The 24,124-nt window shown below is 45.0% G+C and overlaps 1 protein-coding gene and 1 pseudogene across 1 annotated transcript; both read right to left on the bottom strand.

Moving 5' to 3' along the window:
* Window positions 1–274: 274 nt before the first annotated feature.
* LOC123097570 (AP2/ERF and B3 domain-containing protein Os05g0549800) lies at window positions 275–1,968 on the bottom strand. The gene has a single exon (XM_044519345.1). The coding sequence runs from the start codon at window positions 1,896–1,898 to the stop codon at window positions 663–665; it is 1,236 nt and encodes a 411-aa protein (XP_044375280.1). The 5' UTR covers window positions 1,899–1,968; the 3' UTR covers window positions 275–662.
* A 7,238-nt stretch (window positions 1,969–9,206) lies between these two features.
* Window positions 9,207–11,138, bottom strand: LOC123080860 (uncharacterized; annotated as a pseudogene).
* Window positions 11,139–24,124: the final 12,986 nt, after the last annotated feature.

Below are 24,124 nucleotides of genomic sequence, written 5' to 3'. Positions count from 1 at the left end.
GCTCGCTCGACAGCAAAAGCGGAATTTAGGTCCATGGCCTCGGGTTTGTGTGAACTAATGTGGTTGAAAACCTTACTAACCGAGTTGCAGCTGTGGACTGATGCATCTATTCAGGTTTATTGTGATAATCAAGCCACAATTAACATAGTGAATAACCCAGTTTATCATGATAGAACTAAACATATTGAGATAGATAGACACTTCATCCGAGAGAAATTAGATGAAGGGTTATTCCAAATTAGTTATATTAAGTCTATAGATCAGCTTGCAGATGTATTAACAAAAGGAATAGATGTTGTATCATTTATGAGGATTTGTAACAAGATGGGGCTTATTGACATCTTTGCCCCATCTTGAGGGGGAGTGTTGGTGGTCCTTGTGTTGCAAAAGTAGGATAGCTAGAGGTCTTATGTGTAAAGTTGCAACTCTGTAAATATCCTATACAGGAGAGTGAATCGAGTGTGAGCTATTCCCGACCAAAACTTCCAGAGTACTCTTCCCCTCTTCTCCTCTCTTCTCCTCCAAACTCAAATCTCTAATCTTGGAGAGGATCCAGTGGTAAATCAACAGAACGTGACTATGTGAGTCGGTCAAGAGTATTTGCACTGCTGATTGCAGCTGATCTTTTGACCCCGGGCACTGCGTGGCGAGTGGTGACAAGTCTATAGAGCAAATGTACTCTCTGCTGCTTGTACTCCTACTAGTTGATCTCTTGACCTCGGGCACTGTGGGATCAGCGCGAAGTCTACGCACCGCTTCTTCCAGACCGCGTGCGCCGGAGTGGGCGCCTCTACGCTGGCGTCCATGGATCTCTTGTTTGTCTTGGCCATGCCGTACTCCTCGTGCTCGGGCGCCGGTGCCGTGAGAAGGTCGACGCCGAACAGTCGCACGGTCCTCGTCACCGGTGCCGGCGACGGGGCGGCCGCCGCCACGTTGACGAAGGCCGTCGTGGTGGTGGTGGTCTTGGACCGGAGCTTGCAGTCGATGAAGAGCTGGTTGTTGCCCGAGGCGGAGCGGTAGAACACGACGGCATCCCCGGCGTGCAGGCCCTTCTCCTTGACGAAACGGCTCCACCCCTTGGTGAGCACGTAACTCTGGCTGCTGTTCCAGTACGAGTACCGGAACCTCCACAGTTTGCCAGCCGCGTCATCGAAGTTGAGCAGCACGCCCTTGCACTCGCCGGGCACGGCGGCGCCGGCTGCAGGGAGCTGCAGAGGGAAGTGTTTCTCGGCGTGCTGCTTCGGGATTACCAGCCGGTTCAGCTTCCCCACGTCGCTGGGCGTGACCGTCTTGTCGAACAGGTGCTCGCGCCGCGCCGCAGGCGAGGGCGCAGCCGGCGAAGAAGGTGACGAGGCAGGAGGCAACGACGACGATGTATGGGAGGAAGCCGCAGCGGCGGCGAAGTAGGCGCGCTTGTGCTGAGCCAGCTCGTCGGGGTAGGTGTGCTTGCGCAGCATGTCGACAACCTCGGCCTTGGAGAGTGCGGCAAGGAAGCGGAGCTCGGCGGCGTCGTCCGGATCGGACTCGGCGAGAGGGCGGAAGTTGGTGACAGCGTCCCGGCCGCGGAAGCGCTGCGCCGCTGCGTCGTAGGCGCGCGCCGCCTCGGCCTCCCCCGTGAACGTGCCGAGCCAGACGCGCTGGTGGCGCTCGTAGATCTGCGCGCCCCAGCGCCCGTTGGGCTGCGGCACCACGCCCTTGTACTTGGACGACGGCAGCCGCCCGCCGCGGCCGGAGTCCGCCTCCGCGCCGGGCTCCGGCGCGTCCATGACCGCGCTGGCTCCGCTGCCCACGCGTTGCAGCGGCTTGGTCGCCGGCGCGGCCGGCACCGGAGACGCCTTATTGCCGGTGGACGAGCCGCTGCTCACGTCGTCCACGAGGCAGCTCCTCGAGCTTTCCATCCGGTCACCGCCGAAAAAATGAAGAAGATGCTTAGCTAGGTAGAGTAGTAGCTTAGCCAAAGACTCTGTGGAAATGGAGGAGGTTGGTAGAAGAGCAGCAGAGGCAAGTGCGTGTGTTATATAGGAGGAGGAGAGGAGCTGGAGGTGAGTGTAAGTGTAGTATAGCTAAGTTTTTTTTTCCGGGTGAAAACTTGTATTACTCAATCAAGATCCTTACAATCATCAAAAGCTAAAGACAAAGCAACTTCAGGGCCAGACCCTAGCCAAGTCATATTCTGCCCTCACCTCTAACAAACTTAGCTAAACTATCACTAACATTATTCTGAGTACGGTTAACATGAGTAATACAAGAATCACGAAGAGACAAGAGATGCCTAATTTTCTTAATGAGAGAAGCGTAGATTGATCTATCCTCTTCCCGGCCTTGGATCAACTTAACAGCAACTGTAGAATCCATCTCAATATAGAGGTGAGTGTAAGTGTAGTATAGCTAAGCTAGCTGGTTGGCAAAACGATCTTATATCATGAGATGGAGGAAGTACATTCTATTGTTCGATATACTATCTTTTACGTATGTGTATTTTTTTATGCGTGTAGTAGATAATAGATATGTATATTGCTGTTTTTTTATTTATACATGCTGGTGTTATTCACTTATTTATAGTATTTGCATCGTCGATATTAGTGTTGTTTAAATTTATATTTTAGACACAGAATCCCATTTTGAATGTTAGATATTTATATAGGCCTCATGGGCTTGTGTTGGTGTGGGTCAATTGTTAGATATTTGATGGCATCCATGGAAGAAGAAGACGATGAAGATGATGATGAATGAACCCGTTGGCCATGCTACGCACGCAGTGGTATGGTGTGGTTGCGTGAGAAATTCAGAGTGCCATTCTTGCATTTCCTTCTGTTGCCTTCTAATTTTAACTTTGTTTGGGAGGAAGAAAAGTAGTGGCACGCCAAACGCCAAGTAACGCATCTCCTCCTGACTCCTCCTAGTAACGCGTGCAAGTGGATGAACAAAATGTGTGAGCTGAGCTAGCTGCTGACCATTTTGGTTTTTGGCGCTTATGTGCAGTGTGTTGTGTGCAGGTCTCTCATAGTAAACGGTGACGCCAATGGTGCCGCGGATTTTTTTTTTGGAAGTTTTAGATTGATAGTTATGCATGTCCACATCCGTCGGTTCCTTTGCCGATCCCTATTTGATATTTTTCAATCTTTTACTTGACTATTCACCGCGCGCACATGGAATTCCTAGATCACCAAAATACTAGTTAGGACGATAATGATCAGCGACAAAACATAAAGAAGGTCAACGGTTGATCCAATTGCAACGTTTATCGTTAGTGTTATGGATGTGTATATTGCCTTCAATACTCATAACATGATACCCATTCATGGTGAAAGTATGGCCTTTATGTTATTCATTATGTCGAACACTATTAAAAATAATGTTCTCTCAAAAGGCTAGATTGTAGTAACATTTTAGTAAATTCTAAAATGAATTATGGAGGTAATGTGTTGACGGATAATATAGTAACTTTTACTATGTTTCCAGCGCATATCTAAAACCTCTTTGTTACCTAGTCGTTAAGGCCATAGTAAACCGGTATCCTTTTGATCAGATAATTTAATCATAATATGTTAGAATTAACGATAAACTATTTAAGCTCCAACAATTATTTTTGGGCCAGCCACTTATACACATATAACTTGTAAGTATGTCATTCATACATAAACTGGACATTCAAACCCGGGACGCCACACGTAGAAGGCTGAGCTCGACCGGTGGCTCCGGGGCACAAGTTGACTATTGGGGTCGCGGACAGAGGAATAGGTGGACACCACGCGTAGAAGGCCGAGCTCGTCAGCTGCTCGTGGGAGCGAGCTGGCGTCTAGCGCCCACGCTAGGTGGAGTTGTGCTAGTGTCACGAGTGCGGCGAGGGCGTTGCTGATGCAGTAGGCAATCCAACCCATTTCACATAAGGCCCCTATACATCTATGTATCTATATAGACTATAATAATATGATTCGTTGAACATAATTCAACACTAATATGGATGGTTGAATACATGTTTCTTGTAATCATCATTTGCGTCATATAATCACGTATAAATGGTGTATTAAGACTTTATTTGCTAAGTAAAACTACAATTTTGATGTTTCCACCTTCATATTTTCATGTTTATGCCTTCATTTATATATCGGTAAAAGTATTTATATTTCAATATTATACTCCCTCTGTTTCCATAATGTAGTGTGTATATTTTTTTAAGTCAAACCTTGCAAAATTTGATCAAGTTTATAGAGAAAACTATTCATATATCTACAATATCAAATATATAAATTATGGAACTACTTCTTATAATGAATCTAATGATATATGCTTGGCATTCCAAATGTAAACATTTTTCTCGAAAACTTGTTCAAAGTTTGTGAGATTTAACTTTTTAAAAATTCTATAAGCAATATATTATGGAACGGACAAAATAGTTATTATGTCTACCGTACCGCATTCGTACTAGCGCTTCCCTAATGCTAGGGCCTGGCCTGCGTATGGCATGTAGTTAACCAATTACACTGCAACAACTAATATGATATTTGCAATGAAGTCGGCAGCTAGTACTGGATTTTAGCAGACAATCGTTGGACCGTTTCAACAGACCGTTTTATATTTATGTTTTTATGTGCGTGTATTTATATAGTTTGGAACTAGTTGAATCTTAAATTAACTAGTGCAATGAAGTCGAAAGGCACGTACAACCTATATAGCTCGATAGTATACATGAGCCCATTGAGTTTAATCAGTTTATAGTCTCAAGATCTATATATGGTCGATATCGGACATAATAACTGTTTTGAACTTTTTACTCACATGGAGTATAAATGATGTATTAGGACTTTATTTGGTCGATATCATCAGTTCATGGCATGCCAGAGGTGGTGATGTGGAGGTCTCACCATCCCAAGTGTCCTCGTCCCTGTCGATGATAAGAACGGATTCATGCGAGAGTTGTTTTGGACCCGATTGCAATATTCATTATTTGTTTGGGGTCCTCCTTGAAAAATCGGGGACTTTAATGTATTCTCTCCCTCTCCCCCTCTCTCTCTGTGTGTGTGTGTGTTTGTTGTAGGTTGTATCGTGCCATTGCCTGAGAACTTGTACCATTTTTTAAGTCAGAATATGGTGAGCAAAATGTGATGAAAACATACCAACGAATCAAAGTGTTTGAACACATGTTACATCTACAATGGTAACAAAGATTAAGTCCAAATTATGCCCATACATTTTACAAATGTCGAGTAGTGAATAGTAATAAAAAAACTTTATTGATAGCAGAATTTGAGTTTAGTAGTATTAACGGTTGTGTGTGTTGGTGAAATTGTGTCGAATATATTGTGCAATGTAGGTTACAGTTGGACTATGAGTTATACTGTGTCTCTGACGTCGTTTCCTTCTTGAGGCATCGTCATTGCAGGTCACGTCAACTCGATAGGAATGTTCCGAGGGATCCTAGATCTGGGTCTACCGGATTGGACGATGACGGTGCCTTCGGTGCCGTTCTCCCTCGCGGGGGCACTGTTTTGGAGTAGGAGCTGGTTGGAGGGGCAAGAGGAGGAGCGGTGTTACATCTACCGCAAGGCCGATGACGGATCCCGACGGCATGGCGCTGCAGAGTTTCGCCGACGGGCACGCGTCGATGGATACGTGCAGGATGGTGGCGTTGTCTGGCGCCGTGGTGGCGTCGACGGCAGGCCTGGCAAGGTCGGTGCGTCAGTACCTGTTCTGGAGATGGATCGGTGGAAGATGGTCGCGTCGGCCTCTGAGACTATGCCAGACCGGTTTGTGTCCTAGTGCCAGTATTGTGGTTGGGGTAGGGCATCCGTCTTTAGATGTTAGGCTCCGATGCGATGTCTGTTTGGTATTAGGCTCGACATTCGGCACCCCTTCATCAAGGGGATAGGGGTAGCGACAGGTGTTGTCAAGATGGTGGCTTCAGACTTACTAATGTATTATTTTATAAGGTCGTTGTGAATAATTAATAAAATGGCTACATGCGTCGTCCAGATGAAGAGGTCGAGGGTATATCCTCCTTTTCTACAAAAAAATGAGTTATACTGTACCTAGGTAAAGTACAAGTTGTGTCCTAAAAGAACACTTCTATCCTAGGTCTTCTATATAATGTGAGAGTAAACAAATGCCAACATAATAGTGCAAGCACACAGTAGGAGGCAGCATGTGCCGGCGCCCGGATGGCCGGGTGCGATGTCATGGGAAGGAGCGTCCATAGTCAGCCCATTAGGATGTAGCAATTTTGATGAACCTCGTAAAAAAATCTCGGTGCCGTGCGTCGTCGTGTGATTGATTAGTCCTTGGATGATCGACGGTGCGTCTCGGATTATTCTATCATGTGTTTGCTGATGAATGTCTGAAAGTGATTTGGTGTTAGTCATGCGTGGTCATTGGTCATTGATATACTTTCACTCTTTGATAAAAACAAAAAAAAAACCACATGACAGACACCGGCACGTGCTAAAAGTAGGCACAACATACACGCCATCGCTAGAATACAGTGGTACCGTCATGATAATTTGCTGTAGCTCCAATATTTACTTACTCTGTGATGATTAGCACGGGCACGACACACGGCCGTACGTACTGATTCGCGAAAGCGCACGAGCCATAACGCAAGAAGGGAAACCAACCAAACCAACCCCATGTTCCGGTTGCAGATCCGTTACGAGGCAGGCCCTATGAGGCGGCAACAGGTGCCGGATGCCAATGATTGATTGTGCACGTCAGGGCCGGCCAGCAGCATGCAGCAAAATTATCAGAGTTGCACCGGTACGGCGTGTCCGAGAGCGGGCATGTCTGTGCTGTGAGCCTGTGACGTCCAATGGTGGGTGGAGGAAAGCTGGGTTGGGTGGGACGGGGCGAGAGGGCAGGGAGCAGGCGCGCGAGGTGGGCGCGTGGTGTTCACATGGATGAGAGTAGCGCGGGGCCACGTACGGGCGGCGCACCGCCGCGGCAGTGATCAGGCCGATCAGGTGCATCCCCCCTGAAACAAATGATGACAGATGCAGCCGCCATACGTACATACTGCCACAGTGCTCCGTAGCAACGAGCAACAGCTCGCACCAGCCGCGGCTCCCATCGCCCTGACACGCACTGTTACCACTTTGCCACTACTCTCGTGCTCTTCTAGAAAAACTTCTGTTTTCTAAAAGCAGACAAAGGTTTTTTGAACATCGCACGCGGTGCCATTCTATTTTATTTTCGTATGAGGAGAGGAACAGTGATATCAGGACCAAATTGGTATTTGCAGTTGCATATGAAATACACGATATTGCTTGACATCTTTTTAAGTCCCCGTCGATCCATCGATATTGGCCTCTAGCCAAATTCGTATTCCATTTTTTTTCTTTCTTTCACATTTTAGTTTTTATTTTACGGGTGAACATTTTAGTTTATAATGAGTTGACAAGATGATGTGTTTGTTAAAAATGCCTATGACCTTTTCGCGAAAAAAAAGCGTCCGACCCGCATGTCAGCGACACATAAAATGTTACATATTGATGAAAACAAACTAAGACATGGTGTCTTATCAAACTCTGCTTAGTTTTTAGTGAGTTTCACCTTTTACCCCCTAGTGTGTGGCAGTGGCAATTTTAACAACCTTTTAAAATGTCTTCCACGTTGCGCCACTTAGGTGTGATAGTGTAACTGGTCTCATCCCATTTTATTTCTTTCTCCGTGAACTGGAAAACAAGATCTTGTAAGCAGGGCAGGGTAACTGACCGTGTAGACAACTTGGACGTGTACTCAATTATGTCAAAATTACCTTGAGTTTCATCAAATTTTATGAAATGGTGTCAATTTTGCCGAACAAGTGTTGCTAGGTACATCACATTGCTCATCTATCATATTCGATATACGCTCTAGAGAATATGGATCTGAGTTGTCCGCTAATTAATTAGCTTGCACATTATCCATACATCTTGACACATGAATACGACATAAAGATGTCATCGTAGGATACCAGGTAAGGAGTAAAATATTGTCACAAGATCACAAAACTAACACGTAAAATGTGAAAATTGACTAGTTTTTTTCTAATCACGGGCCTAAATATTTCTCTTTTGTTTTTTTTCCCTCATGTGATGTAGAACCAACGGCACATCATGGACGAGATTTTCTCGACTGAAGCCTAGCTGGCCATTATAATACTCCCTCATTTTTGGTTTATTGGGCTCATCTTGTAAATCACATCAACCAAGAAGGACCTAACTAAGTGCCAAAGAACATATTAGTGCTGCATGAATGACCCTCTCACTCCTTAATGCATCGGTTGAGTCTACATTGAAAACAAAAATTTGACAGATTTTAAAATGGACATAGCTATATTTACAGGTTTCAAGAGAGTGAGCCTTGCAAATACAATACTTCTTATCTTTAAGTTAGTCCGTTTAACCCGAAAGGAAGAAGTACATATTTTTGGCAATTTCGATTGGTTGGTCTCAGCATATGCCTGGATAACTTTTGGAATCTGGAAAGGGCATTTTCTTCGTAGGATCGACCAGCGCGTACATACATGTACGCTAGATAGCTTTGCTTTTGCAAACCCAAGTGGCCTGCGTGGGTTGGTCGTCGACGGACAGATAGATAGATATGATGAGGTATATTATATTTGGCGCGCGTGGGTGACGACTGACAACCGTAGCTTCCTGATTTGCGTGCGGACCCGTATGGATCGATATGGTTGCGGCAGCTCCTTTCTACCCATCCGTGTACGTTGCGCCTAAATGTGCCGTCACATCATAAGGCCAACTCCAACACATGACCCCAAACGAACTTCGTTTTGCTTGGATTTTTTCTGTTTGGATAGAGTAATGGGTTGTGTTCGGGCCTTTTTTGGGATTCGGTGACCGTGCGCCCAGCGTGCAGACGCATCCTTTGACCCCATCCCGTCCGTCTCCATTTTCAAACGCCAATTTTCGAAATACCACGCCCTAGTTCAGGCCAGTGGCCCTAGTTCATGTCGTCAACAGAGCCAGCGGCCTACATGTCCTCACCGGCAACACAGCCAGCAGCTTACATGTCCTTGCTGGCAACACAGCCAGCGGCCGGCAACAGAGCCAGCCTACAAAATGAATAGTTTTGTGGGCGGCAACACAGCCAGCGGCCAGCAACACAGCCAGCCTCCAAAATGAATGTGTTTCTCGCCGGCACACAGCCAGCGGCCTAGCGTCCGGCGCCCATGCCAGCCACCAAAAAAGAACGACCACGACCGATCAGACGACCTAGTTCAGGCCGTGGGCGTCGAACATCCCCTTATGCCTGGCCTCGAACCAGCTCCTCGTCTTCTCGCTCATCTTGGTCAAGTCCACACTCATGATCGCAATGGCCACCTCCTTTGCTTTGGTTGCGGCATTGGTGGCCTCGATGTCAAGCTGTTTCTGCCTGGCCGTGACATTGGCAGCCTCGATGTCGAGCTGCCTTTGCCGAGACGCCCCTCCATGTCGATCTTCCTCTTCTTGGCCGCCTCCTCCATCTAAAGCTTCTTCCTTTGAAGCTCTAGGTATTGCTTCATTTGCTCGTCCTTGCTTTGTCATTTTTTCTCGTCCCTCACATCCTTTTGAGACATCATGCCGTGCAAAGTCTCATGCAAGGCCATGAATGACGCATCATGTATGTTGTCCACCTTGAAGTTGGTCTTGCCCCTCGGCCTCTTCAACGCCTCACCATCTCCACCTCCAGCAAACGCGGCCACCTTCTTGCCTCTCTTCCTTTGAAGTTCACGGTATTGATCTTTGAACTTTGGGCAATTGTTGATGAGCGTCCAACAATGCGTAAGAGTGAATGGCTTGTCATTGTGTCAGGCCTTGAATGCTTCCAAAGATTGAAATGCCTACACCACATGATCAACAACAAATGAACATGCAAACATATACAAGGTCGAAGTCTCATGACTGTAGCAACGAAAGAACTTGGATGAGGAGAGCATACCAAGTCCCCAATGCCGAGACCACTCACGGGTCGTGCTTCAATGCTCTCAAGTGCGGCACAATACTTGTTGCACTCTTGTTAGATGAACAACCACCTCTTTTGAATCGAGGTGATGCCACGGTTGCTCGTAATTTGGTAGGGCTCAAACATCTTTCTTTCATGGAATGTTTTGTGCACTCTCATCCAAAAAACAAGGCCCTTTTGTTGCGCGTCGTTCCTCGGATCTTGGCTAATCTCCATCCAACATTGGCAAATCAACTTGTCCTCATTTTGTGAATATGAACCCGTGCGAATGCTCTTCTTCCTCTTTTGTGCTTTCGCTCTTTGGATGAGCTCGTCGATGAACAATGGCTCACCCGAAATATCAATATCAATGTCATCTTCTTCATCACCATCACCTTCGCGATAAATGTCATCGTCTTCATGCCACGACTCACCATGGTTGTGGGCCTCTTCATCCGCAGCCTACTGGGCACGCCCATCCTGACTTTGGGTCTCGTCGGGATCGTAAGCAACACCATGCCCACCCTCGTAGATCACTTGCTCCATGAACTGGTTGTAGAAGGGGTCGTCGACCGTTGGCGTTGGTGTTGCCATTTCGTCGAACAGGACGCGGGGCGACGGTATGGTGCCCATAAACGGTGGTTGTGCTTGCTTTATTTGCATCTCGACGGACGGCTGGCCGCCGCTGCTGGACCCTGGCGTGACGTTGAGGTTGATGACAGCCGAGGGGCGCAGGGTGGACGCGCGATCACGCCAACGTCCGGCGAGCCTGAAAAACGGGTCTGGCCATCGTGCCTTGGCGGGGGAAAGCCGGGTGACATAGGCGTGGTCCGCGACGTCGGCGACAAGCAGTGCTGAGGCCTGGCGACCGACGAGCCTGTGCTCGCCGGGCCGACGGACGCACCCGAGAAACCCGCCGGACGGCAAAGGCCAAGCATTAGGAGGGCGTGCGCTTTGTTGACGATGGCCTCCTTCTCGTCGACCTCTGCCTTGCGCCGTGCGGCCTCCACCACATCGCGCTCGGCGGCGAACTTGGCCGCGGCGGTCTTGCCCTTGACGACCGCCCTCCGGTTCCCCCTCTTTGCCGATTCCGCATCCATCTTGGCGAGCTCCTCCAGCGTGCATTCCGACCACGACTTCCTTGGATCCTTGGCCTTCTTCTTCTTCACCTTTACGGGCGGATCGACGGCCAGGCCGCCGGAATTCGGCGGGGCGTCAGCCATGGACGGGGGAGGATGGGGGGCGGGACATGGGATGGTTTGGGGGGGGGGATGTCGCCAAATGGGGCGCGGGGGGGGGGGGGGGGGGGTTGGGGGTTGCTTTGTGCCACCGACGGGCGGGCCAGGGGAGGACACCTGCACGCATCCCACCCGTCCGCGCGCTGGCTTTTTCACCCCCAAAAGCGGCGCAAAGTTGGGCCCAGGATGGGTCGAAAGTGGACAGAAAATGAACAAAAGTCCGTTTGCGCCCGCGCGCTGGACCGTCTCATTTGTCCGTTTTAGCTCAAACAAACGCATGCGGACAGGATGGGATCACGCGCTGGTTAGGCTAAGCTCCGGCCGTTCAGGCTCATGCTTTTCATACAAAAGACACACGGAGAGAGAGAGAGCGCCGACTGTTGGTCATGCATGTGGACGGTAACATAAAATACTTGCAGCAGCCGTCCAGAGAGGAGAGAGCCGTCCTTATCTCGCGTGCCGCATGCATGTCCAGGTCATGGCTTTACACGTGATTCTCCGGCGGGTTCTCAATAGTCTATGCCAACATGCACCCATCATCGATCTCCGATCAATATCTGTGCGCACAATATATTCCTCCAACTCAACCGAACATGCTTACATCGCACACTCCTATAACGAACTAGTATTATACTACGAACGTTCCTATTTATGCTCATCGACTGATCTTTACTTAGTCTATTATGCATGATCGAATATATCACCACATCTCGATCAGCATCGTCCAGGGACTGCCCTGCCGATTGTATCATCATCAGAAAGGGCACGCTTTTATGTGGAGATTACGTGCTTGAGTGCCTGCTTACACATCCACGGGTTGTTACATGTCATCAGATAAACAGATATGGTATATATATATATATATATATATATATATATATATATATATATATATATATATATATATATGTATATATATATATATATATATGTATATATATATATATATATATATATATATATATATATGTATATATATGTATGAATATATCCATTGGTTATGTTTTTCTTCTTCTTTTGAACATGTGCACGCTGGTGCATACGCAAGCATGCACTAACCCGGTACTTGATTGGAGAATCGGCGATCCGACGTGCTCGGGGATTTATCCAACTGATGTGGCACTTTGCATCATACGCACTGCCTAGCTCGATTATGGAAAGGGCGGTCTTGTTCGATAGATAGATATGGTCCTAAAGATCAAAAGATGTAGTTTATATGGCTAACATGTTCTTCTAAAGATCAAAAGACATGGGTAGGGCTTTTCTTTCCAACGTCGGCAGATCGATGACGATCGATTATTAAGCGCATATTTAACCTGATAGTACGTAATCTTTGTTTTTCTATGCCATCTTTGACTAATTTGGATGCTCGTGCAGCTCTGCTGTCCACGTATTATTCGTCCGTCCCTCTCTCAGTGCATGCTATCAGCAGGTGAATTTGTTATTTTTTACCGGATGCTATTTTTACCGTATGTTGTGCATCCACGCAGGCCGTAACGACCCATATATAGTGCATTTTTGTTGTTGAAAACGTTATCAACAAGTTCACTTTTTATCCCATAGTTGCGGATAAGCTCCACACATGCATGCATGAACGGGCGGCTGGTATTTCGTTAGGTCCATTGGTTGTCTTATTATTATCTTGACGAAAATAGCAAAACAAATTGGCACAACAAAACGGGATCTCCACAAACCAAGGAAACGGTCTAACAAACTAAAATCCCGTTTGGCAACTCGAGCTAATCAGTGAATACAAAAAACTTGCTTTGCAAAATCCGGAATTTCGGGTATATGGAAAAACTACTAGTACTTGTTTTCCCATAAACGATTTTTGCATAAACCGGATCCCAACAGAGAGCAGAGTACGCGCTCTCCGGCGGCTATGCGCGGAGTCGTGGTCATGCAGGGCGGCTGGTCAGATGACCTCGGGGAGGAGAGCAAGCACTCGCTAGCGGCTGCAGGACTGAGGGGACGCGACGAGGGCGGTTGGTCCGACGATCTTGGGAGCAGAACAAGCACTCGCCGACGGTTGTGCTCGTAGTCATGCAGGATGGAGGGGATGCAATGAGGACGGTTAGCCCGACGACATCGCGGAGCAGCGGAAGCACTCGCCGGCGGCTACGCGCGGAGTTGCGTAGGACGGATGGGACGCGACGAGGAAGCCGGAGGGGAGGCGAGAAGTAGCCCAGGGCAATGATTTCGTAGGCAAAGGAAAGCATGGAGGGAAGGACGACTGACCGGGGGCATCACGACGGAGCGAACGCCGCCTTGTAGAACCGAAGCGGGGTAGCAGTGCCGAGCGGAGTAGCCATGCGAGGGCGTGGAGTTCGGTCGTCGTCGCCGGAGTATCCCGAGTCGCAGCTCGCCCTTGGTGGATCGCGGCGGCGCCCTCCTGCACTGCCACCATGGCGCGCCGGCCTACACAATCGCGGAGCTATATATCTACATATTTAAATAAATTATTACAAAATTGATCTGCAGAATAAAAAATCAACATGGACGGGGGGCATATGCCCCCCCCCCCCACCAGTTTGTATTTATTCAATAGTTATTAATAGTTGAATACATTATAATCATTGTTTGCATCATATAATCACATATTAATGGTGTATTACGACTTTATTTGTAACTAAAAATATTTTTTTATGTTAATGCTTTATATCTTCATGATATACGATATATACTGTTTCCTTGCTAGGATTCTGCATTGTAGGCTATCGGCGAGCGGTAGGAGTTTGGTTTTACCTATAAGATTTGTTTGTTCTTTTCTTAGTAAAACAATGTTACCGTGTTATGAACTAGTGGATGACTACTGGTGACTGACTATTTTTTTCTTTAATTTTGTCATGCACCAGCTGAACTGTGGGCGTGATTGTCGTTTCTATGCAAGATGACTAAAGACCCCGTATGAGTGCAGGCCCCATATGATAACTACGTTTGTGTGCCTGATGGTTTGCCCTAGTATATGAGTAGATGGTTTGCATATAGTGTATGGAGATTAGATCGATGTTCTTATTAGTTTGCAATGTACTGGACTGTAATGTGTTGTAGGTGGTGAGTGAAAGGGACACCATACGTAATTGTGTATGAATCATTTAATCGCGCAAAATAAACGGGACACCATGCGTAATTGTAACTAATTTTCTTCACCGGTCCTATACTCCTAGTAGTTGTGTTATCTTAAGGAAATTAGCAAAATAAACGGGCGAACAAGATACCCCCAAGACATGCGCATATGCAAGGAGGTTTGAGATAATTAAGCTCAGTTAATTACTACATATAATTTCAACTCTTTGTAAGGATTAAATGATGGTCTAAAATTGATTTCAGATATATTCTTTGAGAATAGATGTATCAATATCCACATTTTTTTTGCTATTTTAAATTTGGTTTGGAAATAGTTTAGATTGTGTCCGAAGTTTTGACATTCTAATTTTTTTCTGAACTGAAAAGAAAATTTTGGAACCTGGTGTACAGGTAGCTAATAATCCCAACTGGCCAATAACCTATGAGCGATATACACACAGTTATTCCATAGAACAAATGTACTCCCTGTTGCTTGTAGTTGATGTCTTGACCTCGGGCACTGTGCGGGGTGACAAGTCTGTAGATATAGCGATGCTTTATTATTCATCATCAAAAGTAAATACATAACTAAATGATTAACCGAGTTATCCAAAAAAAATTGTTGATGAAATTTTGATTTTATTTGGCTCGTTTATGGATAGTCTCACTCCTTAACATTTATGTCAGCTATTCTATTTGAATGGGAAAAAAGCTCTCCACTTTCTAGATGATCCTTACAGAGTAGGATAAATACAATGCGCATTATTTTAAATGGTACGAAATGTTTATTTTAATTACACGAACGTTGTTTCACATTGAATAAATATTGGTCGGAAATGTCAAGTGCATGTTTTTTTAGAAACACGTGAACAGTTTTAGCCAACGCCAGTGACCTATGAATAAATGTCAAAAAAACGAACACCAGTGACCTATGATCCTTACACGAACGCCAGTGACCTATGAATAAATGTCAAAAAAAAACGAACAAATGAAAAATAGAAAACGTACGCCAGTGACCTATGGAACATGCACGATCGCTACACATTTTCGCTTTCAAGGGACTCGTCTAGCTGGCTGGGCCTCGCCGACTTAGCTAGCGTTGCACACTACGAGAGATGCCTATGTCGCATATAGCGAATTGTATCGTCACGTCGCTCACACGGCCGTCGCAGAAAGCACGTGGTTAGGCTTGTCTATTTAATTAAGCCTACCGCGGAAAAAAAGAGAGCCAATCAGCACACAGATATGTACGTAGGTACTGTACATTCTCTGTATATTAAAATTTCATGTTGCATGAATTTTTTTATTTTGAAATATTATGTAATACATTTCAAAAACATTTTATTTTACTAACATTTTTCAAAAAATAAACATGTACTGAAATTATTCATCACGCATTTAGAAGTTCTCATGTTCCTTATGCATTTGTTTATTACATATATCAAAAATATAAAATGATCATTTATCAAAGATTTCATCATGTGTGTCAGAAATTTCCTCATCGCATATAGAATCAATCTACGCCGATCAAATCTTGCAAAATTAAGTATTTGAAACAACTGATCTGGGTTTATTAAAACATATTCCCCAAATATTTCAAAAAATTTACACATTTTTAAAATTCTTGAGTAATGTTTTTAAAACTATTATGTAGTCATTGTGTTCAAACAATTTGAACAATATTCATGTATTTTCCAAAAATGTTTGTGTACTTTAAAAAATTCACGTGTGTATAAAAAAACATGTAATTATAAAAATAACATATCTTTGTAGTTTTCATATAATAAAAAAATGGTCACATATTCCAACAAATGTTCATCCAATTTTCAAATAAAAAACACATGTTTAAATTTGGTCGTGTAATTTTTAAGTAGTGTTCAAACATTTTATAAAAAGCCATGCATTTTTCAAAAAGTTTTTTAATATAAAAAAATCAAAAAAAAGGGAAGAAAGAAACACAAAATGTGAAAAAAAAGGCTGGAAAAAGAAAACAAGAAAGTAATATTTTTTCATGCTTGTGTTAACAAAAATCATCGGGTCATCAAAAATTGTTCATCGTGAATTTTACAAAGTCATTATCATGTATTTAAGTTATATGTTAAAAAATGTTTATCATGTACTTATGAAATGTTCATTGTATATAAAAATACCAGTCTGTATATTTTATTATCGTCATATACTTGCAAAAAGTCCATCTGGTATTTATACAAAGTTCATGTATAATACAAAAAATAGAAATAGAAAGCCCACAAAAGGGGGGAAACCCAGGAAAAGAAATAAAGAAGAACACAGAAAACACAAAAGAAATCAAATCTTGTGGATCCGGACCAAAAATTCCACAAACATCCTTAGAAGCTTTAAAAAAACGCTCGCATTGCACTTAAGGAGCTGGCCCATTTCATCCACGCTTGAGGTAACACTAGCAGTGGTCTTTTTTTTTGCGGTATGAACACTTGTATTACTCATTTATAAGATCCTTACAATCAGCTTGTACCACTTCTAAAACCTTGGGCGGGCCTGAGCCTATCCAGGTCATAGTTCTTTGTTCGATTCTAGCGAAACTAGCAAGATAGTCACTAGCATTATTTTGACTACGGCTCACACGAATAACACACGTTTCTCTAAGACCTCTCAGATATTTAATCTCCTTAACGAGTGCAGCATACACCGATCTTTCCACCTCCCTTCCTTGAATCATGGAAACCGCAGAGAGCGAATCCATTTCAATGATAATTGGAGCAGTGCTTCGCTGAAGAGCCAGCGAAAGTCCTTCCATGCAGCCACAGAGCTCAACTTCCAACGCATCCCGGCACGAGAATAGTTGTCTGCATGCCGAGAAGATCACGTTGGTAGTTTCATTACGTAGGATCATTCCGGCACCCGTTGTGCCATCCACATGATATGAACCATCTGTATTAAGCTTGAGCCACCCTTGAGTAGGTGGATTCCACCTTACAGCCTTCTCCATAGACATGGGCACCAGCTCCCTTTTCTCGTACGATAAGCTCACCTTCCCTTTTCTAAGTTCAGCAACTGAATTTGATCTGATTGCAATGATGGAGTCCAAGTAACTTTGGAGAAATCTACATGAGGCATCCACGGGAAGGGGCGGTTTTTGGTGCATCACTTCATTCCGCACATACCAACATCTCCAAAAGGTGAATAAGATCATGCTTCATTGTGATTCATCAAGTGTTTCTAGGACCTGGAACAACCATTCCTTGCCTGAATTCTTAATTGCTTCAATTGGCGGTAATCTCCAGACCTCGGCCATGGCACCATACAACTGTCGAGCTAGTGGGCATCTCACCATTGGATGAAAGTCATCCTCCGGCTCCAAGGCACAGACTGGGCATAGTGAGGACACTTCTAGTCCTATCTTGTGCTTGTTCTGCCAAGTGGGCAAGCTATTTGATACTAATCTCCATGCAAAATTACGGACAGTGGGAGGTACCTCCGATGACCATATTAACCTCCATAAGGATCTGTTTCCACTGGGATTTGTGCTGCTAGCTACCGCTCTGCTCCTATGTGCTTCTTCAAAAGCCATATCATATGTGTTTTTGACAGAGAATCGGCCAAACCAGCCGGGTCCCCAAGCCAACACATCCTCTTCCTGCCTTGGGGAAGCCCTTATCTTTAGAATTTCAGATACATCAACTGCAGCGAAGTACTTCGATACTTGATCATACTTGCAAGAACCATTATCATTTAGCAAGTCTGCCACATACCGGATTCGACACCTCCCTTGTGCTGAGATGGCCGGTTTGTAAGAAAAAGGTCTCAATATCCAATTATCTCGCCAAATTCTTATATTTTTACCATTACCGACCCTCCAAAGCAATCCCTTCTTCAAAAGATCCACCCCATGACTAATAGCTTGCCACGAAGAAGACGAGTTACCCGTGAACACAGTATCTTCTAGTTTCCCGTTTGGGTAATATTTCGCTTTCAGGACGCGAGCACACAGACTTTCCGGTCTAGTAATCAACCTCCAAGCTTGTCTTGATAACAAAGCCTGGTTAAAGAGGCGAAGATCTCGAAATCCCACCCCTCCCTTTGATTTCCGCTGCAGTAGATGATCCCATCCGTTCCAGTGCACTTTCCTCTTTCCCTTTGTAGAACCCCAATAGAAGTTTCGAATCATTCTAGTAAGATCATCACATAGCGAGTAAGGTAGTTTGAATACCCCCATAATATATGTTGGCAGCGACAAAGCCACCGACTTGATCAAGGTTTCCCTGCCTGGTTGAGCTAAGTGTCCATCCCCCCACTGAATTAATCTCTTTGTCAGGCTGGTTTGCAAGCTTTGGAAACAACCCTTTGACATGCGGCCCTCTGGGGTTGGCAGCCCCAAATATGTCTCCTCAAAAGAGGTACTAGTAACCTGTAGAATCATCCTAACTTCAGCTTGAACTGATTCCGGACATGATGTACCAAAAAACAACGAGCATTTGTTGTAGTTGAGGCTTTGGCCCGTGGCTGTATTGTACAGATCCAACGCATTCTTTACTTCCAAATCTTGTCCTTGTGTAGCTTTAAAAAATAAAAGAGTGTCATCTGCGAAGAGTAAGTGTGAGATGCCTGGAGCTCTCCGACAGATTTTCACTGGAGTTATTGCATTAGCCATAAGTTGCTGCCTTAAGATTGAAGATAGACCATCAGTCACAAACAAGAATAAGAATGGTGATAACGGATCACCTTGCCGAAGCCCACGCGTCGGTGCAAACGAATCCAAGAGGGTTCCATTTAACTTAACAAAGTATCTAACTGATGTGACACATGACATTATCTAGTCTACCCATCGGTCTGAGAAGCCCATCTTTTGCATCACCTGTTTCAAGAACACCCAATCCACCCTATCATATGCTTTGAAGAGGTCCAGCTTATAAGCACAAAAGCTCTTCGAGGGATCTTTCTCTTGCTTTATATAGTGAATGCACTCAAAAGCTACTAAAGCATTGTCCGTTATCATCCTCCCTGGTATGAAGGCACTCTGCTCCGGTGATATGGTATCATTCAACAAAGGACGTAACCTATTCACCAAGAATTTGGATATCACCTTGTACATTACGTTACATAAGCTTATTGGCCTATAGTCAGACATACTCACAGGGTTAGAGACCTTTGGAATAAGAGTTATGGAAGTAGAATTCACACCTTCCGGCATAATCCCTGTGCGAAAAAACTCACTAACCGCCGTGATCATGCTGTCTTTGAGAACACTCCAGTTTCGCTAAAAAAATCGGGCCGGAAACCCGTCCGGACCGGGGGCCTTCAGGGGACCTATTTGAAATAAAGCATCTGAAATCTCTTTTTCGCTAAATGGAGCATACAGCTTTATATTATCCTCTTCTGAAATAACAGGAGCAACAAGATTGACGACCTGACTTGGTTCAATATTAGGATCGGCCATGAAAATGTTATGAAAGTATTCATTGGCAATTTTACTCGTAGCTGCGAAATCTGAGTGCACCACTTCTATACTGTCAGTTACCTCACGGATCTTGTTCTTCCTTGCCCTCCAGATTGCTTTGCTCTGAAAGTATTTTGTATTCCTATCACCTTCCTTGAGCCAAGTGATTCTTGATCTCTGGAGCCACATCATCTCCTCCTGGTAAAGTAATTCATTCATCTTGTTAGTGATTTCCCTAATTTCTTGTCGGTCAGCATTCATATGCATCAACTCCTCCAATTGTGAGCAAGATTTTGCAAGCTCCCTTGTTACATTACCAAACTTTTTGCCCCAAGATCTTAGGGCTGCCATAGTTTTACCTAGTGCAAGTTGTAATTCCGCCATGTTTCCAATTGCACCAACGGAATCCCAGGCCTCCTTTACAACTTCTGGTAATGCGGGATCTCTCTCCCAGAATACCTCATAACGTCGACATTCTCCAGTAAATTTTTGTTCTTCGGCCTCCCCTTTCAAGACCAGGGCAACGTGGTCCGAGCATGGCGACGGCACATGCCGGACTGAAGCAAAGGCAAACATGTTCCTCCAAGTATTAGTTTCTACAGCCCTGTCCAATCTGACTCGTACATTGCTTTGTCCACCACGCAAGTTGTCAAGGTGAAAGGAACACCTATAAATCCCAGGTCAACCAATCCACACACCTCCAAGGTGTCCCTGAAAGCGATCATTTGCGGTTCAGATCTAGGGACCGCAGACATATGCTTGAAGCTCCAAAGAGGTTCGTTGAAATCACCAATCACTAGCCAAGGGAGATCATTCGTATTCTTAAGATTCTGAAGCTTTGCCCACATAAGGTGACGATTCTTCGTATGAGGTTCAACATAAACACAAGTCAATCTCCAATGTTCACCCCCTTCTGTTAATCTGACTAGGGCATCAATATACCTTTCATCCTTGTCCAAGATCTCCGCACAGCAAGCTTCATGCCAGTACAATGCAAGACCACCGCTCATTCTGTTACTGTCTACCCCTTTAAAACCTTTAAGGCCTAGCCGGCCCCGGTTTTGCCTCATCTTACTAGCTTTCTGTCTTGTCTCGCATAGGAAAATAAAAGTGGGGAATGCGACTGAGACAATGTCGCTATTTCTCGAACTGTTCGGGTATTCCCCCCTCCCAGGCAGTTCCAACTAATGCAATTCATTGGGCCCGGCGGTCCTCCCTCACGGAGGCCGCCTCTATGATCATATCAGTATCCAGTTCTCTTCCATCCTCTCCCTGCTTCCTCCTCTTCACAATTGGCAGTTTGCCCGGTGTGCTATTCCCCTTCTCCACCCCTTCTGTAGTAGCAGATGTACCACCATGTTCTAGCAACAAGACAGTGTTTGAAACCTTGCCCAGCATATTAAGAACATCTTGCCCTCTCACGTTCAGAGTGCCATTATCAGAAACTAATCTCTTTCGGGTCCTATTACCATCATGCCCAGGCACGACCCATCTCATTCTGGTGAAGACCAGAACCATACCTCATCTCAAGATTACTTGCGTTAGGCATCTCTCCAAAACCATCACCTCTACCATTACCTCCCCCTCTTCTGCCACCCCTACCACGACTGCTAGCACCACCGCCACTTCCTCTACCTCCCGATCTTCCTCCTCTACCTGCTCCACCTCCTCCCCCTCCCGGTTCATTGTTCCAGTGAAGAAAATCACCCCACTCATAAGAGTTGGGGTCATACACACCATTGCCACATTCTTCTAACACATGCCCCATACAACCGCAGACAAAGCAGAAGTTAGGTAATTTTTCGTAGCAGACCGGGTATTTCTTCCTCTCCTTCAGGCTAATGGGAACAAACCTTACCAGGGGATTGTTTACATTCACAAACACACGCACCCTTAGATAGCTAGAGGGGTTTATCTTCCCTTCGTTAACCATCACAGTAAATGGTGGCTCACCCACTTTCTTTGTGACTTTTTCTGCAACTCTTTCTTCCTCGTCAGCCCATCAAACAACCCTTTTATCCTTGCCCATAATGGGTACATATTCAGCGAATACTCAGCGACATTTTTGAAACCATCATACTCAACCAACACAGCTGGATCCCTACGAAATTGCCATGGACCACCTTCCATCACCCGCTTCCAATCTCCCAAACAATGGCACTGAGCCAAGAATAGATTAGGTCCTTTGACATTGAAAGTAATCCCTTGTGCACAAGCCCACGCATTCCTCATCGAGTTTAGCAAAGCGGAGTGGCTAAACGGCCTCAACGTATGAACCCTAAACAGGGCCAACCAGCGCACCTCCATGATTAAATCTTCTACCTTCCCCGATAGATCAAGGTCCTCTTCCTCTTCACCATGCAACTTGAGACCTTCAAACACATCTTCCAGCGACGGGTCTGGGCCAAAGTGATCCCAGTGGCCCTCTTCTACCTCTTCACGATCATCAATGCCAGGAACCGGCGACGCGCCATCCTGCCCCGCGTTACCCGAGCCACTTCCTGTCGCCGCCGCACTTTCCTTTGCCTTCTCTGCTTGATCTTCTCCCCTTCCCATCTTCGATCCTAAACTAGTTGTTGCCGCCATGCCGCCCCGCAGTCATCAACTGCACCCTCCTCGCTTCAGATCGCTGGAGAAAACTCGCTGATCTATGGTAGAAAACACGTGGACTCCGACGGCGCCGTCGGAGGACTGGGTGGAACCCTAGGGAAACCCTAGGGGAAATGATATAACACTAGCAGTGGTCTCGTGCACAAAGGCGCTCATATGCATCCCGCGTGGCGATACAAAGCACTCGCTCATGGCACCTCCTGTTGGGCCGGCTCCTGCACGGGGCAGCGCGCCCCTGTTTATTTTTTCGTTTCCATTTTTTACTATTCATTTTTTCGGTTTTGTTTTATTCTATTTTAAAATAATTCGAGATTTTTCTAAAATTTCAAAACATTTTGCATTGTGAATTGCCAAAACATGTTCTCGAATTCAAAAATGTTTGAGATTCAAAAAAATGAACATTTTTTTAATTTTAAATGAAAACATTTATGAGCATTTCAGTAATGGTGGACATTTATTATATATCATAAACAAAATTTGAATTTGAAAAAAAACTTGAATTAATGAACAAAATTTGTATTCGAGAACATTTCTTTTGTAAAATGGATAAACAAATTTTGAATTTGATGAACATTTTTGGAAAACGACAAACACATTGCTAATTTGTTGAGCATATATTTAATTCGATGAACATATTTTAAATTTTGATGACCATTTTTTAAATCCGGCGAGCAAACAATTGAATTGGATGAATATTTTTTGAAATGTTGATTTTTTTACATTGATGAATAGTTCCTAAATTCGACGAACAAGAAAAAAAATCATAATTCGGAAAATATGACTCGTAAAAAAAGTGAAAAGTAAAGAAGAAAAAGATAGAAAAGAAAAAGGAAAACATGAAAAGAGAAAAAATAAAGAAAAAAACGAAAACAAAACACGGCAAATAGGCTGGCCCATACAAACGCTCGTCGGGCGCCGGGTCGCTAGCGGGCACCCCGCGCGCCGAATAGGGGGTTCCCCCTTGCGCATCGCTCACGCCGCCGCGTGAATCGCTCAGGTTACTGTAGTAGGGTGGGCCGGCCCATTAGCTCTGACCACTACATTATGTAGGCTAGCGTAGTATTAGCAATTGTGTCTCACCTTAAAAAAAAGCAATTGTGTCCTGTCCCATAAGACTAATTCTTTGTTCGTCCTAATTTTTCTCTAATCATCATGTTTTTTTAATTTTAGATAGGTAGGATCTGCGGGACTTTTTCCTTTCGATTCCCACCTCCTAAAAACCATAAAAAGTTCAAAAATGTCATGACTTAAAAAAAGTAGTATGTATTTAAAAAACATTGTGAATAAAAAGGGGGAGCGCGCTACGCGTCTACCGGTAGACGTCTAGTAAACATCCACCATCTCGACAGCCGTCGGATCTCCGCGCGCGAGCCGTCCGATCTAACTCCTCGCACGCGGCTCGTCGCCTTCCCGACACACTAATTCCTGAAACAACAACCAGTTGCAGAAACAACGGCCGCATTGTAGAAACAATCCTGAAATGATGATCGGGTTGCAGAAACAATTCCTGAAACAAGGGCCGTGTTGCAGAAACAATTCCTGAAACAACAACTACGTTGCAGAAACAACTACCATGTTGCAAAAAATTGGAGATTGTAGAAACAATTCCTGAAACAACGGCCACGTTGCAGAAACAATTCCTGAAACAATGACTGTGTTTCAGAAACAACTACCATGTTGCAGGAACTTTGAAGATCCACCCTCGAACACCCACACACGAAAGCGGCGGTGCCTCCAACATCTCCTTCAAAAAAGCTCGGCGACAATGCAGTCTGCAACAGGGGCTGAGTTGCGGAAACGCTTCTGAAACACGGGTAAAGTTGCAGGAAAGTGAAGTGACAGAGGTTGGCTACTTATCGACACGGACACGCCATGGAGA

The sequence above is a fragment of the Triticum aestivum genome, chromosome 1B, assembly GCF_018294505.1.
Source record: "Triticum aestivum cultivar Chinese Spring chromosome 1B, IWGSC CS RefSeq v2.1, whole genome shotgun sequence".
NCBI lineage: Eukaryota > Viridiplantae > Streptophyta > Magnoliopsida > Poales > Poaceae > Triticum > Triticum aestivum.
Note: the sequence above shows the minus strand (reverse complement) of the source record. Positions and strands in the feature narration are given on the sequence as shown.